This window comes from Oryzias latipes, chromosome 7 (genome assembly GCF_053564925.1).
Source record: "Oryzias latipes strain Hd-rR chromosome 7, Olatipes_Hd-rR_3.1".
NCBI classification, from domain to species: Eukaryota; Metazoa; Chordata; class Actinopteri; order Beloniformes; family Adrianichthyidae; genus Oryzias; species Oryzias latipes.
In genome coordinates this window covers 10,493,478-10,510,027 of record NC_136243.1, presented here as the reverse complement: position 1 = coordinate 10,510,027, position 16,550 = coordinate 10,493,478, and the positions used below count along the sequence as shown (strand labels likewise).

The 16,550-nt window shown below is 43.1% G+C and overlaps 2 protein-coding genes across 4 annotated transcripts in view; one reads left to right on the top strand and one right to left on the bottom strand.

Annotated features, from left to right (window-relative positions):
* The first annotated feature begins 1,160 nt into the window (after positions 1 to 1,160).
* LOC144994036 (transcription initiation factor TFIID subunit 8-like) lies at positions 1,161 to 7,770 on the top strand. 2 transcript variants are annotated; one of them, XM_078950207.1, is made up of 2 exons: positions 1,161 to 1,418; positions 7,230 to 7,609. In XM_078950207.1, the coding sequence occupies exons 1-2, from the start codon at positions 1,296 to 1,298 to the stop codon at positions 7,371 to 7,373; spliced, it is 267 nt and encodes an 88-aa protein (XP_078806333.1). In that variant the 5' UTR covers positions 1,161 to 1,295; the 3' UTR covers positions 7,374 to 7,609. The 2 variants fall into 2 exon arrangements, with proteins under 2 accessions (XP_078806333.1, XP_078806334.1); XM_078950208.1 differs by having other exon boundaries at positions 1,178 to 1,418; positions 7,233 to 7,770.
* A 670-nt stretch (positions 7,771 to 8,440) lies between these two features.
* LOC101165235 (V-type proton ATPase subunit S1) overlaps positions 8,441 to 16,550 on the bottom strand; it is a 10,544-nt gene continuing 2,434 nt past the window's right edge. For both annotated transcript variants that reach the window (XM_078950200.1, XM_004071003.5), the window contains exons 2-10: positions 16,225 to 16,345; positions 15,952 to 16,026; positions 15,680 to 15,870; positions 13,774 to 13,811; positions 13,596 to 13,681; positions 13,294 to 13,514; positions 12,380 to 12,415; positions 9,293 to 9,530; positions 8,441 to 9,209 (exon numbers count right to left, since the gene is read on the bottom strand). In XM_078950200.1, coding sequence (XP_078806326.1) covers positions 8,997 to 9,209; positions 9,293 to 9,530; positions 12,380 to 12,415; positions 13,294 to 13,514; positions 13,596 to 13,681; positions 13,774 to 13,811; positions 15,680 to 15,870; positions 15,952 to 16,026; positions 16,225 to 16,345 — 1,219 coding nt within the window. In that variant the 3' untranslated portion in view covers positions 8,441 to 8,996. The remainder of the gene's footprint in view (positions 9,210 to 9,292; positions 9,531 to 12,379; positions 12,416 to 13,293; positions 13,515 to 13,595; positions 13,682 to 13,773; positions 13,812 to 15,679; positions 15,871 to 15,951; positions 16,027 to 16,224; positions 16,346 to 16,550) is intronic.

Genomic DNA, 16,550 nt, shown 5'->3' with positions numbered 1-16,550 from the left:
AAAACTCAGAGAGAGCACATAAGACGACCGAGCAGCCCCCCTTTTTCCTCTCCCCTCTGGAGCGCCCAAGGCAACGCCTCCTTCGTCGCTGAGTTGCCTCCATGACAACCGCAGTCATACAAAAGTCCGAGGGATGTCCATGGAATGCGGAAATGCTGCTACGTAGTCCTCAGAACGTCTAAGTTTGATACTTTCAGTATTGTATAGTGTAAATACAAAAATCGGATACGGGTCACTTTTAAAAGATGATGTAAGCGGGTCGTCAAAAAAATCGGATTTAGTCAGAAAATCGGATATGAGCATCAAGAGCTGCAGTGTAAATGCAGCCTAAATGATCTGTGTGAACCAGAACTCGTGATGGTTACTTGGGATCAATCATCTATTTACCTCAATGGTAAATAATAATAATTGACATCAATTCTTTAAAGTGGATTTCTTGATTTTCTCTGTCTCAGTATCCAAACGAACCTGCCATTAGGATGACAGACTGATCATTTCTTGTAGGTGGACAAACCTACAAAACCAGCAAGAGATCAAATACTCATTTTTCTCCCCTGTACTTCATGAACTTCTATAGTTCCATGAACTTCCATGAACTAGGATAATAAGGATAGGATTCTCTATAATGGGGGTAGGAGGTGCCTTACCTTAAGACATAGCCTGAAGGATAGCTGAGGACAAGCCTAGAATGAAGACAAAGAACCATTTCAATGACTTTCATGCTGTTCCAACCCATCGATGACTAAACCTCCACGCTCTCCAACCTTTTGCAGGCCACAGACCAGTTTCATGTCAACCATATTTGTGTTTCTGTATGAGGCTGAAGTGGGCGTGCCCTTTTTTTTTCCCTCTTCCAAGTTTCCTTTAACTATTGAGGCTAAAGTTCATCTTCATCTTTTGTAAAACCTCTGTATCTGCTTAAAACTGTATTTATAAACTATATTTTATGTGTAAAAGCATTCACACGTGCTTTTAATTTTCTCTTAACCCATAACTGACAAAATGGAAGCTAAAAACTGAAATCAGACACCAACTTCAGCCTCGTCTGACTTCTGTACATGTTTATGGACCTCCTTACTGAGAGTTGCTGGGGCTGCACGATCCTGTTAATTAGGGGATTTGTGTAGCCAGATCGATCCACTCGCCAGACTTTGTGCTGACGTTCAGATTGTGAGCCCAAAGCATGATGCCGGGACGCCCCGTCACGTTAAAAATGATGGGGGGGCTTAACATCTGCCTTGACTGCTTGAAGCAAGGAGCGGCCCATCTTCTCCTGAGGCACAGCGGTCTCCGAAATGACCTGGACAGGAAGTTTGCTGTGTTCTCAGTGGTCAAGCTTGCAGTCCCTCGAGGAGACTGACTCCTCCGAACAGGACAACCAGACGGACAGCGAGAACGCAGCGGGGAACATCAATTCTGTAAGAACGCACAGATTTCTTGCACTCTACTGAATCCATGCTAGCCTGTTTGCTGGGAGAGCTCATTCAGACTTTGGGACTTAGGGCATGGGTGCTCATTACGCCGATTGCGATCGGTCGATCTTCATGGACATGAGGGTAGATTGCCGGCCAGCAAAGACAAATAACCCCCCAAAAAAAATGTACTTCTAAAAACTCTGTAAGCCAATCAACCTCCCCGACTTGTATTACATCTGAACCTCAGTGCAATGACCATAAACATCCAGCAACTTGTTGCTTTATGATGCTTTATTATTGTACCCCCCCCCCCCATTCTATAATCACCCACCTATCCCCCCCTCTAACATTTTTCTCTCTTCTTCCTTCATTTTCTTTTTCGTCCGGTCCAACAAAAACTGTTACAAATGAAATTAATTTTAAAAACGTTTAGTATAAATTACAAAAGCAAAGAGGTACAAAAAACCATGAAGGACGTTGTTCATCTTGACCCAAAAGACAGCGGGGGTGTCAGTTAGGCAATAGCAGAACCAAGAATTTCAAATGTTGAAAGCCGTCTTCTACTCATTCTCTTCTCTGACCCTAAGGTGGACATAAGCATTGATCCAGATTTATGGTTGCAATGCTCACCTTTTCATGTATAAAAGTCCAAATATTTTGCAGAGTACCGTAGGGAATCGAATCCTAACCTGCTAAAGCAGGCATACCATTATCAGTCTCTTTATTTTTTTTAGACCAAACATGAAAGGAACCGAGGATTTCCCTGTGCTTGGACCATGATTCAGCTTACTGGACTGTCTCCGGCCCCTCCACTTCCTCCCCTGAGTCTAGACGGAAATGGTGAAAATTCAAACTGAACCATTTAGAAAGCAGCATAGCTCCTAGTCTAAGTTTATTTCTGCTGTGAAAAGGTCCCACTCTCCAAACACCACTCACTCCATAACAGTTTAGATGCTATTCTAAGGCTCCTGAAGTCAAACCTCTGTGTCTGGCTGCCCAAAGCAGTTCTGTCCATCAAAGTTACAAACAGAATCAAAGCCATGGAGTTCATTTGGCCTGAACCAAAAAGAAAACATGGTGGAAGTAACAGCCATTACAAACTACTTTATTAGTCCAGCCTCTAGTTCTGGCTCCAGTGTGAGGTCCAGGTAAATCTTGTTGGGAGGAATAAAATGTTTTTTGTTTGAATCGCCCTTAGTCTGGCCCGTCCCCCAGGAGCGGTTTACCATGAAACAGCCCAACAGGGCAAATGCTTCTAGCAACACAACTCCTGGGGTCATTCAGGCACGCAAACCCCTCCACCACGATAAGGTGGCGATTCAGGGAGGGGAATTCATCAGTCACTAGCCAATTACTACAAATTACTGTGGGGAAACCGAAGTCCTCGGGGAAAACCCACAGGACTGCCAGGATTTGTTTGACTTATTTCCCTATAAATTTGGTGACTGATAATTTGTTTTGTTGGATCCAATTGAATGATTTTATTTTTATAATTTATTTATTCTTGCTATAAAGGCCACAAAAAATTAACTAATATATTTGTAAAGTGGGGGGGAACCGAAGCGCTCGGGGAAAACCCACGCAGACGCCGTCCTGTCAGCCGACCATGTCAACCAACAGACCAACGTGCTGCCCCTGTTTTTGAAGCTCATTTCGGGGATTTTTCCACAGAGTGGAGAGAAACCTTTAGGGGGGAGGATATTCTTTTGGGGTTTGGAGGTCCAGACCTGGCAGTCAGTGGCCGAATTGTTGAAGGAACTTTGGATTGTTAAATCCCTAGGCATGGCCGTCACCTTTGTTTCTAATTTTGGGGAGTGGGGGTGAAAACTATCAGGGGCTTGTTTTTACTGCTGGGCTGCAATAACACACAGTCTTGGACCAAAGGTGAGCTGGAACCTTCTTCAGAGAATCATTTCTAACATGTCTTTTTATTTATTTTATTTTTTTTTAGTATTAACATTTCTAACATATTTTTAATGATAACATCTTTTTTATTTGTCATATATTTTGCAAATTTACTAGAACTATCATTAAATAATATAAATGAAGAAGTAACAAAAAATGAAAACAACTATAATAACAAAAAATTATATAAAACTTAAATTAAAACATTAAACAATCTTTAAAATACCTAAACTATTTTAATAACACACAAAATCTAGAGAATTAGACGTAGAAGGATTTTGTTTTGGCTTTTGCTCCCATCCAGAGTCCTTCTTTTAGGCAGCTTTACTGGCTGAATTCTTGTTCTTTTTGGATTTTGTCAGACCCAGAAAATGTCTTGCCCTTTTCCAAAATGATGGAGACTTTTTCTTGGCTCCTGGAAGTTCTTCAGAGTCCTCTTTGATGACCTGAAGACCTCCATCTTCCAAGTGCTGGCTGGTCTCCTGGACTGGGTGGGCGTCCTGAGTGTCCTCTGTGGTCTGGATCACGGTGACTACAGGGACTGGAGGCTGTTGCTGGGCAGATTTTTCTTCCAGCAGTTGACGGATTTGGCTCTCTTTGTCCTGAAGCTGAACTCTCAGACTCTGCAGCTCTGCCTGAAACTTCAGCTCTGTTTTGCAGGTCGCGACGGTCATGGTGGCGATCTGTTGGGCCGTGGTTTGGAGGGAAATGTCCTGCTCCGCTTTAAGGCTGTTGATAATCTGCTGCTTCATCAACAGTTCTTGTGAGAAAACAGATCTCTCATGTTCCAGCTCTTGACGCAGGACTTCCACTTTCTTTCTGGTAGCTGACATCTGGGCGTTTTGGTCTTGGTGAGCTGCCTTCAGATGTTCAATCTCTTCCTTCAGGAGAGTCTCAGTTCTGGATTGTTGACTTTTGGAATCCAGCTGTTGTCTAAGACTTTCCAGTTCTCGCTGAAGGATCTTATTTTTCTCACGTTCTGCCTGCAGGTCTTTGGTAAACCTTTGCTCATTTGTTAGGAAAGCCACTTTTAATTCCTCGTAATCTCTCTGGAGGTCCTTCTTCTTTCTCTGCTTGATGTCGCTTCTAACTTGGTTAGAGACTTTGGCGGCGCTCAATACGTCTGGATGGGCGTATTTTTGAAGCCTCTCCAGTTCCCGCTTGATCTCTTTTCCATCATTAATGAATTTCTCTTTGAGTTGTTTTTGTTTGGCCAGTTGTAGCTTTGTTTCCTCCAATTCTTGGTGTAACTGGGCAATAAAATAATCTGCATGGAAGTGAGATTCTGCGTGTCTGGGCAGAACCTGGGTTCCATAATAACCCTGTTGGGGGTTGATGGGCATGGCACTCGGGTGGGGCTCCTGGTAGTTGTTTCTCCTGGAGAAATGTTGTTGTCCATGAAAAGCCATTGCTCGTTTGGAAAATATGTTTAAAATATTCCCAAAAGAAAAAGTACAGTAGAATAAACTACTCTCAGCGGTTGTTTAAACTGCAGTGAGGTGTAGGAATGCAGCGGAAAACTATCCGGGGCTTATTTCAACAGCTGGTTTGCAATAAAACACAGTCTTGGAACAAAACTGAGCTGGAAGTTTCTTAAGAAAATCTACTTCTATTTAGGGACATATCATCGATGACATCATATGACATGGATGATGTCATAACCCCAAAGTCTTTGTGACATCAGAGTAACTTTTAGCCTACATGTTCTGACACGGGGGGGGGGGGGGGGGGGGGGGGGGGGCTTTGATGAGGTCATCGCCGCGGTGATGACCTCATCAAAGCATTTTTTTTTTTTACGTTTTTTTTAACTTTTTCATATGGTGCGTGGTTGGAACTATAATAAACACATAAAACACATTCATCTTTGCTGATAATTTACTTTTTTTGCTAGTCCTGTGTTCAGACTTCAAGGATTTCTATAGAAAACCTTTTATCACTCCTCTCCTTCTCTCCTGCCTGCCCGTGCACGGCTGTCACTGCCTCTTGGAGCACCACGTGGCACGTGCTCAATCTACTTACACACACACACACACACGGACATGAAAAATAGAGTGTTGATCTGTCCTGAAAGGTCTGATCAGTCTGGCAGGCTGTGGCTTCTCCTGGAGGCCTCCTCCTCTCCTGAGGTCTCCTGTGGGTCACAGCTGCAGTCAGTCCTCACCAGGTTCCTGTTTAAGGCAATGGTTCTCAAACTTTTTCTCTTGCTCGCCTCTTTGGAGGAGGAAAAATGTTCATTCCCCTCGCCCCCCCCCACACCGTGAAAAACTGTGACAAAATAAGCCAAAAACATTTATACTTAATACCACATCACAATTTTCAAGATTCCTGCTGCTAGATACTAGATACAGAAACACAAAGTTGTGTTATTGGCTGCGATGTGCCTGCTTTGTGCTACACATCTTTCCAAAACGAGGTTGCAGGTTTCTTACTGCAAGTCTCAAGTTGTGCTCAATATATTGAGCCTAGCTCTGTTGTTTTTTCTGTAAAGCCCCCCCCCCCCCCCCCCCCCCCCCCAGGAAAAAGAAAATGTTTCACGCCCCCCCACTTACGCGGTGACTGTAAATAAGATCAGTATCTATAAAAATAGTGTAAGTTTACCTATAATTGTATCTTTTGTGATGCTGAGAAAATAATTCAATCAAGAAATAATAATAAATGTAAATTGATCTGAAACATGAACACAGCAGCACCAATAGATTTAACCTTTTTAGTCTGAAGAAATGGATAAAAACATTGTGCTCATTTTTCTAAATGATCTATTGTTTATTTATGATCTCATAAAGTTCAGCTTTTTTCCTGCATTACCTGCTGTCTTTATGTCAAATACTGACACCAACTAAACCACAGGCAGACGTAAAAAATATATTTATATGAAAATAAAGACGTCATCAAAATGTCTACAATAGTTAATAAAGAATGACATTAATAGCATGAGCAGTTCACAGATTTCAGGCTGTTACAAACTCTTTGATATAACAGATAAGAGGAAAGTAATAGTGGCGCAGATATTTTATCCAAGCACTGAGCGCTGCCGCCCCTGTTAAATTTGCTCCCTGGGCAATTGCCCGTTTGGCTTGTGTCTAAAACTGCTACTACTGTGCCCCCCCCCAGCATAGCATCCCCTCTATTTGAGAAGCACTGCTGTAAAACAAAGCGAGCAATCCGCTGCTCTGTTTACCCCCCCTTTCTGAAAATGACAAGGGTTATGAGGTAAAAAGGGCACAGACAGCAAACGACCCCTTTCTCACATCAACTTCTCTACGCCCCACAACTACATATTAGGCGCACTGCCTCATAGGGCGCCCCCTACAGTCTGGAGAAAATGTAATACTTTTAAGTGTGCCTTGTAGTCATGAAAATATGGTGATTCTAACAGATTCTAAAGAAAAGCTGCTCACTTAACCACCGTAGAGGCTTCTTAAAGTGTTTCATGTCGGCGCAAAGCTGCTTTTCTCCGCGGCGTTTAAGGTTGAATTAGAATTCAAAGAACACTGGAGCTAAGGCGCTGGTGTTAGAGGGTTAGGAGGAGCGCAGGTGTGTCTTGCAGTTCCCTTGAGGCTGGTTGGAAATGGAACCTCCCATCGTTTTGCGTGTATTGTGAAGTATTTGTAAGTATGATGTAAACGGGGTGATGTAACGACATACGGGTGATGCTGGTGTCCGGTGCGAGTACTGACTCCTTACCGACTGCGTGCACATACTACACGCACAGGCTGTGCACGTGATGTAAGAATGATTCCCAGGTACCTGTAGGATGTCCACACAAACACCATTTTTGTTGTTGTTTTTAGTGAACGCACTAACCTTGAACTTTCTCTAGCAGACTGTGAAAGAGCCTATCGTCATCACGAGCCAATTGGTTTCTAGAATCTCCACTGACTTCCATGTTTGTCTGTGCTGTGCGTCAAGCAGGACGATCCAGGCGCCGACAAACAAAACTCCATGCTTCCTCCCAGCGCCGTCGTCTCGTCCGCCAAAGCCAACGAAGACAACATGATCGACAACCCGTACCTCCGACCCGTCAAGAAACCCAAAGTGAGGCGGAAGAAGTGACGCAGCAGCTCGGCGGACAAACGGACCGCTGTTCTGTCAGTCAATTTTCCTCACAGAGGAAAAGGCCTGGAATGAACCCCCCCCCATCAGGAGCAGAGCTTTGGTCTCTTCCGCCTCTGGTGCCAATGTGGACAGACTCCTATTTTTGACTTTTTTTTGTATTGAGGACAGTGAAGTCATATTGTGAGAAAAAAACAGTGACGAAGCACAAATAAAAGATTAGCTGCTTTGGACAACTTATGAAAACTTTATTGACACTGAAACGAGAAAAAAACAAAGTGGATTTCCTCTGAAATAATCTGCAGTGTTTTTGCTGAAGACCAAGCAGCTAATATTCACTTGGTAAATAATATTGTTACATTCTGCAAGCATAAACTTGACGTTTTATGACCAAATATGCCTTTTTCTTTGTTTTTAATCACTGAAAATGGCCTTAAAAAACAATCAAGCAATTTTAAACAACATAGGCAGATTACAAGAATAAGGATTATTTAGAGCTCAAATCTGAGACTAGTAGGTTTTTTCTGCTTTATATGATTTCATATTTCTGTTTAGAGGAATCTCCTGAGGTCGTTTCATGTCTTTTTCTTTTTTCTTCTATAGTTTGTTGTGAAATCATTCTGTTTTTGGGGCTCTTCCATTCACTTCCTGCATTTATGGGATTGATAATCATCTTTTTATGATGTTTTCCTTTTACGGATGAACAACGCACCTCATCCATTGAAGTCTTTCATGTTTTATGCTTCTAAGCTTTTAGTGATTGAATGTCAGAGCCCCATCTCAATCAGAGATGTGGACTGAAAATGAACGAAAGCAGAGGATTAAAAGTTAGGCTTGATCATCAGATTGACAGACCGAGAGGGGAATTGATCGGCAAGAGCCGTTGAACGTTTCTCTGAACTTTTTCTGGAATTCTTTACTAATTCCCCTTTATAACATCTATTCAATCCATAAAATTGAGCAAAGATTTAGGATAATCTGAGTGTTACCGTGCCAAAACTGCACAGACACAGGTTTCAAGGATTAAAACAAAAACCGCTTGTTTTTCAAACCAAAAGACACTGAAATGTGTGTAGATGGATCTTTATTTGCAGTTCCGGACAGTTTACTGCACACATGACAAATTAAATCCGGCCTGATTTTGTCTTTTTTCTTAGCATCAGACCAGATGAGGAACGGTCTTTAGATCATTTCATCCCAAGTGTAAAACTTTCAGGGATGCTTAAAGCTTTAAAGTTGTTTTCTTTACAAATAAATTAGGAATCTAGAGAAACTTTGACACAAACACAGAGCTTCCAGCAGGTAGGCACATCTGTCCACATCTGTCCATCTGGTTTCACATGCAGGCACTTCTTTTAATAAAACAAAATCAAGGCGAAGCGAAACGGGACAGACGTGGGGTTTACAGCATTCGGGACTTGCATTCTGTTTGGCAAAATGATTCTTTTTTCAGAGTGCAAATGTTTGATCTTGGAGTTTTGACATTCAGCGGAACGACTTCAATCCAGGAAAAACATTAAAGAAAATGGGGGGGGAAAAGAGAAAAGGAAAAGCTGGACTCTCATTGGTCCACAGGCCACCGGGAGGAGTGAAGGAGGAGCAAAGGACTCTGGGATGCGTCCTTCACTCTGACTGAGGCACGGAGATGAAAGGACCTTTGGGGTCGTCGAATCGATCCATGGTGTTGAGCTGCATGATCATGTGCAGGCCGTACAGGAAGATCAGCAGCATGAGCAGGGAGGTGAGGAGGCCCATCCAGATGGCGGGGGTGAAGAAGGACGCGCAGTCGCTGGCGTAGGAGAAGTTAGTTCCGTTGTTCAGACCGAAGCCCTGGATCTGGGTGAGGCAAACACGAGACGCCAGGTTAGACGAGCGAAATGACCGTTCCCTTAATGCAGTGGGTGGGACTCTTGCAGCACCTGGAAGTCAATAAAGTTGAGGCTCCACACCGACAGGCTGGAGTTGGTGTTGTTCCTGACCAGCAGGGCGTCCTGGAAGTTGTTAACCGACTGGCAGCGGAAGGAATACTCTGCAGGGGCGTAGATGCCGCGGCTGCCGGCGTAGGAGGCGCTCACTCCTCCTACCTCCAGCTCCACCGTGTCCAGACTGAACCAGTTGCGTGCGGACACGGGATAGAACCGCTGACTCATGGAAAAGCTGCAGCACAGCAAAAAACAGGAATTTCAGATGAGAGAAAAGAAAAATCTTAAAATTGCTGCACAGTGGAGGAAATAAGCATCTGATCACTTGCTGATTTAGTAGGTTTGCTCTGAGCTTCAGTCCTCCTTAGGTTTTCTAGAGGACTGAGGTCCAGTGACTGACTGGACCACTCACTCCATGACCTTGATCTGCTTCTTCCTCTGTCATTCCATGGTTGCCTTGGCTGTATGTTTTGGGTCATTATCCTGCATAGGAGCCTGTTTTATGCCTCCTGGTGGAGGGAAGGAGGTTCTCACTCAGCATTTGACAAAACATGGCTCCATCCATCTTTCCACCACAAGGTGAAGTAGGCCTGTGCAGATAAAAACCTCCAGAGCATGATGTTTCCACCTCCATGCTTGACAGTGGGGGTGGTGTTCTTGGGGTCACAGGCAGCATTTCTCTTCCTCCAAAAACGATGGGAGCTCTGTTTTGGTCTGATCTGACCACAGCACCCTCTCCCTTTAGGTGGGCCTGCACATCTGTCTTCTCAAACAGGGGGGCTGTGTTACCTCTAGATGTTAAACCATGGCAGTGTAAAGATTCACCAATGGTTTTCTTGGTGACTGTGGCTCCAGCGGCTTTGAGATCATCAAATAACTCCTACTGTGTTGTTTTAGGCCGATTTCTCACTGTTCTCGTGATCATGGAAACTCCACCAGGTCACATCTGGTTTGGAACCCCAGACCTAAAGGTGGATTGATGGTCATGTTGCAGCAACAGTTGTCACCTTAACCTCCAACTTCTTATTGATGGTTTTGTTGTCCATTCCAGTCTTATGCACGTCTACAATCTTCCCCTAAATCCACTGAAAGCTCTTTAATCTTTCCATGTATGAGAGTTTGGAGTCTGACTGTTCTGTGGACAGGTGTCTTCTCGACAGGTGATCACTTCCAACAGGTGTCTGTTATTCAGGTAAAAGGTTGAATAGGAAAGTCTAACTGGTCAGTGTGAACCAGAACTCTTAATGGTTACTAGGGATCAATCATCTATTTACCTCAATGAAATACAAATAATTGATATCAATTCTTTAAAGTGGATTTCTTGATTTTTTTATGTCTCAGTATCCAAACAAACCTGCCATTAGGATGACAGACTGATCATTTCTTTTAGGTGGACAAACCTACAAAACAAGCAAGAGATCAAATACCGTAATTTCCGGACTATAAGCCACTACTATTTTCCTGCGCTTACAGCCCTGCGGCTTATTCAGTGACGCGGCTAATTTATGGATTTAATTGGTGGCCGCCATGTACTTTCGATCTTTTGTATGTACTTTCGATCTTTTGTATGTACTTTCGATCTCAGTGAATGGTTTGAATTTTCTATCTAACACCAAGCACAAGGCATTTATTTTTCAACACACCTCTTAGCAGCCAAACAGCATGGACTTGACTTCAGGTCTTAGACACTTTAGTCATGGTTCAACAAAACGAAACACGCATGCCCGGCCGCATCCCAGAATCCTTTGGTGCCATTAGACCCAACGTGCACGTGATCGCCATTACAGTATGATGCAGCTTTCAAGTTAAAAGCAATCGTTAAAAGCAGCGTAAAAAAATCCACCGTCACCAACGGGTTTGGAAAAGCCGGTCAGCTGCTGACGGAAAAGCTGCAATCTGCAGCTGGCTGCACGTAAATATGTGGGAATAACATCAGCCTTTATTTTGTCGGGACACGACTGGAAACACAAATCGACGATTGTTTTTACGGTTTCTAAGGACTGAGCGAAAGTTTTGGTTTGAAAAGCTCACAGCCTCCGTGTGAGGTGGAGACATCTTCTCCTGCTGCTCTTATAGAGCTGCGGGGCCGATGGCAGTCTGATGGCCCCCACACGTGGCATCGCATCCGCCCCTCATACACAAAACGTACAGTATTAAGTCCGATTGCTTTGCACAGACACGATTTGCTCCTTCCACCGGCGCAATGGGGACGAAGTGGTCCTCCTTGAAGCCGCCCTGGCCAGAGGTGTCGGAGTAGATAGGAAGGGGAGACAAGGAGCGCGCAGGGCGGGAGCGGAGCGCAGAGGCGTCCGCGGAGTGCAGAGGCTTCTGACTTCTGACGCACGCTTTTCAGTCGCCGCTGCTTTATTTTACTGGTGTGTTTTTTTTTACCAGCCCTGTTACTCCCATAACGCTGCCGCGACACAAGCGGAAGGAGAGCTGTTCCCGTTCACCCCTCCATGCACTGCTGATACTTGCTCATTCTTAAACACGTACAACAGTATGGCGAGCCGGGCGTTGGCCCCGCCTTTAGCCCCTAAGACTCATGGGAAATGGGGAATCGCGGATGTAAATTTCCTCATCATAACTGAGGGATGTAATGTTGATTATATGGTTACTGTTTGTAATTTTATGTATGATACCTAGATTGTCAATAAGTAAAAAAAAAATGAAATAAAAACACCATAACTGAGGAACTTGTGAACAGAATAGAGGTCCGTGCTGTTTGACAGATGTTGACATACTCAAATACATGAGCCTGAGGCAAAGCTGACTCCACCCACAGTGTGCTAATGAATCGCACTCACTCTGGGATTCAGGACGTGATCTGTCAGGATGACAATGTCGCCTAACACATGCGCGGCTTGTACTCTGACGCGGCTTATGTCTGTTTAAAAGTAATTAAACACGAGAAAATGGGTGGGTTCGGCTTTTATTCGGGTGCGCTTTGAAGTCCGGAATTTACGGTACTCATTTTTCTCCCCTGTACTTCATGAACTTCAGCATGTGTCTGCTTGTTATTTAACTCCATAATTAGGATAAAAACATAACGGATTCTCTGTAATAGGGGAGGAGGTGCCTTACCTTAAGACATAGCCTGAAGGATAGCTGAGGACAAGCCTAGAATGAAGACAAAGAACCATTTCAAAGACTTTCATGCTGTTCCAACACAAACGATGACTAAACCTCCACGCTCTCCAACCTTTTGCAGGCCACAGACCAGTTTCATGTCAACCATATTTGTGTTTCTGTATGAGGCTGAAGTGGGCGTGCCCTTTTTTTTTTCCCTCTTCCAAGTTTCCTTTAACTTTTGAGGCTAAAGTTTATCTTCATATTTTGTAAAACTTCTGTGTCTGCTTAAAACTTTATTTATAAACTACATTTTATGTGTAAAAGTGTTTGAGTTTTGAAGATGGAAAGAGTTTTTTCTCTTAACCCATAACTGACAAAATGGGAGCTAAAAATAAAAATAAAAAATCAGACGCCAACTTCAGCCTCGTCTGACTTATAATATAAATATAAGAAAAACGTTCACAAAAACTGGCGTTTTCTATTAATAACCACAAATCTTCCGTTTGAGCAACTTTATCGGCAGCATCCTCGTAACATTAGGCACCCGGTTGCTGAATATTCTGCTTTATTATAATTATGGTCTGTGATAATAAATCCATATTTGGAGTAAAGACTCCTGGTTTTGTCTGTTAAATGCAGATTCCTTTTATTTTGAAGTCGAAGGCTTTACTTCGGTTTCGGTATCGGATGGATTTTCAAAACTTGATTGAGCGACTCGACGTGTGACAAGAACGAGTCAGACGGGGTGGAGAGAATCCAGTAGTTTTTCAAAATAAATCCTTCAGAATCAGATGAGAAATAAAACAGAAAAAAAATGCAGATTGTGTTTTTTTTCTCTGTGACCCAGTATTATGTCCAACGGACCGGTACTGGTCTGCAGCCTGCGGTTGGGGACCACTGCCGTACATGTTTATGGACCTCCTTACTGAGAGTTGCTGGGGCTGCACGATCCTGTTAGTTGGGGGGTTTGTGTAGCCAGATCGATCCACTCGCCAGACTTTGTGCTGACGTTCAGATTCTGAGCCCAAAGCATGATGCAGGGTTGCCCCGTCATGTTAAAAATGATGGGGGGCTTAACATCTGCCTCGACCGCTTGAAGCAAGGAGCGGCCCATCTTCTCCTGAGGCACAGCGGTCTCTGAAATGACCTGGACAGGAAGTTTGGTGTGTTCTCAGTGGTCAAGTTTTCACTTTTAAGTCCTGACATCATTGAGGAGATGCTATCTTACCCTCGACGGCTGCTGTCCGGTGTATATGGAAATGTACGGAACGCCTTTTGTTTGGACGACGCTCAGAACCTTCCCAAGAACCTCATCTGAGAACAACCAGAGAACCAAAACGTGATTTTACTCTGAAAAGTTCTAAAAAAAAGCAAATGAAAATCTTTGGTCAGCGCCTCCAGCCTACCGTTGTTACGGAGAAGCTCCTTGCAGGACTTCAGTGAGCTGAAAAACAGCAAATTCATAGAACAACTGAAGAACTAAGAGAGAGAGAAAGATGTGATTGTTGGAAGATTGCTGTCATCGCTGTCAAACAGTGGAACACCTACATTCCATTCATGAATTTGAAACCCAGAAGCACAAAATGTTGCAGTTCTTTAAAAGGCCACTAGAGACCGGTTTCATAAGAGAGCAAGTCTTCATTTGCTCCCATGTTAAATCAAAATGGGATCATAATGTCTGTCAGGCTCCGGTCCACAAGGTGGCGCCACTTCATGCTCCATGTTCGCTGCTAAGAATTCTGGTACGCAAACTGTCGCTACTGTTCAACTGCAAACCAAACAAATTTGTTCTCCGCATTTGACCCATCCCCTGGGGGAGTGGTGAGCTGCAGACACAGTGGATTTAACCCCCTGATCCAGCCTTAATGCTGAGTGTCAAGCAGGGAGGCATTGGGTCTTTGCTATGACTCGGCCTGGGTTTGAACCCACAACTTTCCAGTCTCAGGGCGGACACTCTAACCACAAGGCCACTGAGCTGGTTAAACCTCAACTTTAACAGCCGAGCTGTGTTCAAGTTTAAAAAAAGTAACACAAAAACATGACAAAAAAAGTTAAAACCTCTGTTGTGTGTTTTTTAGAGAAGTGCAGTGGATTTGTGGTGGAAATGTTGAATTTAAGATGAACTAAGATGTTTAAAAAAACATTTTCAGAAACGATTTAAATTGATAGAATATCTAAAAGACAAAAATGGGAAAGGAAACGGTTGCGGAGTTGAAGCCAAAATGCAAATCCAACTATAAAGTTATGGTATAATTATAAAATACTGCAAAAGCGTATTTTACAATATTTTATTGCAGCTTTACAGTGACGGAGTGACAAACCAGTCAGAGGTCCAGCTCTGTCCTCTGAACAGAGCCACAGAAGAGTCCTGGCTGAACTAACATCTATGGTGGAGCGCGAGTCCCACTCACTGCAGGACCCCCCCATCTACCCTAGAGAACACCCTCTGAGACAGACGGATCTTTACTTCCCGCAAGTCAGAATCTACAATAAACATCTGTGACCGGACGCTTTCATCAGAATTATCCCCAGAATTTTGACCCTAAACTGTTGGAGTTTTGAATGTTTTATTCTTTTATTTTAAATAACGCCCAGTGACAAACTGGCGAAACGTTTCAGGGTTTAACCCGCCTTTTTACAACTGCTTCAACAAGGACATTTCCCCTTTGAGAAAACAAATAAAGGTTTTAGAAGAGAAATAGAAAAAGAAGTAGAATAGAATAAAAAAGAGAGAGAGAAGAATAGAACTTTATTTATTCCACAAAGGGGAAATTGCCTTGTTACCATAGCTCTTAAAAACAGCAGAAAGATAACAACTAACAATAAAAATATACTTTAAAAAGAACTTTCTAGGAAAAAAATCCAATTGAATAAAATAAAATTCGTCCTGGTGTAAAACACCAAAAATAAAAAATGCTATAAAAGGAAAAAATAAAACATTTTTGGCTGTTTACAAGTTTGAAATACACAATAGCAAATGATCAAACTCATAAATACACTTCACTTGTATACCCAACACTCCAGCGTTACTATTAAATTTGCCTCAGAAGCCCATTTGCTTAAAAAAATTAATGAATTAGCAAAAAAAAAAGTGGAGACTGTTGCGCCACCTGGTGCTCAAAACCTGCAAAATCATTGAATTTTTTATTATTATTTATGCTCTGATAAAATTAAAAAGCATATCTCACAGAAATGTTCATGTTTCATGAAGTTTATGTTTGAATATTTGTTTTAAAAATACTGTAAAAATTGAGAGTAAACACAAATGTCTGTAATAAAGTGTCAGATGTTGGTGGATGGGGGGGGGCTCACTCGCTACAGTAGGGCAGGTTGATGAGCATCAGGTTGTTGACAGACACGTCGATGCTCAGGTGTGACAGAGTGTCTGGATCTGCAAGCACAGGTGAAGCCCTAAGCTCCGCCTCCAGCAGGGCCGTGATGGCAGACGGGCTGCGCCACTCCAAGGCGGGAAAAGCCACAGATGAGGAAGACTGGAGGGCGGCCTGGATTCAAGTCAGCCAATTAAAAAACACAGACATCTGCAGTCGTAGCAACTTTATATGTCAAACTTAGTTCAGACTTACCTCCAGATTTTTAAAGGCACTATCCTGCTTGTTTCCAAACACGCCCCCATAACGTGTGAGGTCATCTTTGCTTAACTGAGACAAAAAGAGATCAAAGTTTCTGTAAAAATGACAAAAATAGATCCTCAAAAAAGAATCAACCCCATAGATCTGTCAGAACGATGAACTGTGGAACTGGACAATGTTGTCACACACTGCTGGGAAAAGGGAAGTAACTGTAAAGCTCAAGGTCACCAAAATGACAAAAAAAGAAGCCATGACAGACAGACAGACCTTCTCCTGCAGGAAGAGCAGCACAGTGTGGGGGCCGGAGGCAAAAACCGGGCTGAGGTAGGCCGTCAGCTCCTGATCAGAGCTTATGTGACCAGCTGAGGGGGAAGCCAGCGGGGGTAAACTGAAAAAACAACAACAATAAAACCAGGACTTCATTAATATTGCTTCAGAGGATATTTGAATGACACTCCAGTTCTCAGAACAGCAGTTTATTTTGTGCAACACAGAACTTCAGCCGTTCCTTAAAACGCTTTCCGTCCACTCAAAACCAACTTTAGTCACAACAAACCCAATTTCTGCTTTAATGTTTATTATTTAGGCAAACA

Bases quoted from the DNA above. Each gene is read 5' to 3' on its own strand.
- LOC144994036 (XM_078950207.1), top strand. From the start codon at position 1,296: ATGACCTGGACAGGAAGTTTGCTGTGTTCTCAGTGGTCAAGCTTGCAG. The intron at 1,419-7,229 runs GTAAGAACGCAC...CTGTGCGTCAAG, and splicing joins CAGCGGGGAACATCAATTCT to CAGGACGATCCAGGCGCCGA.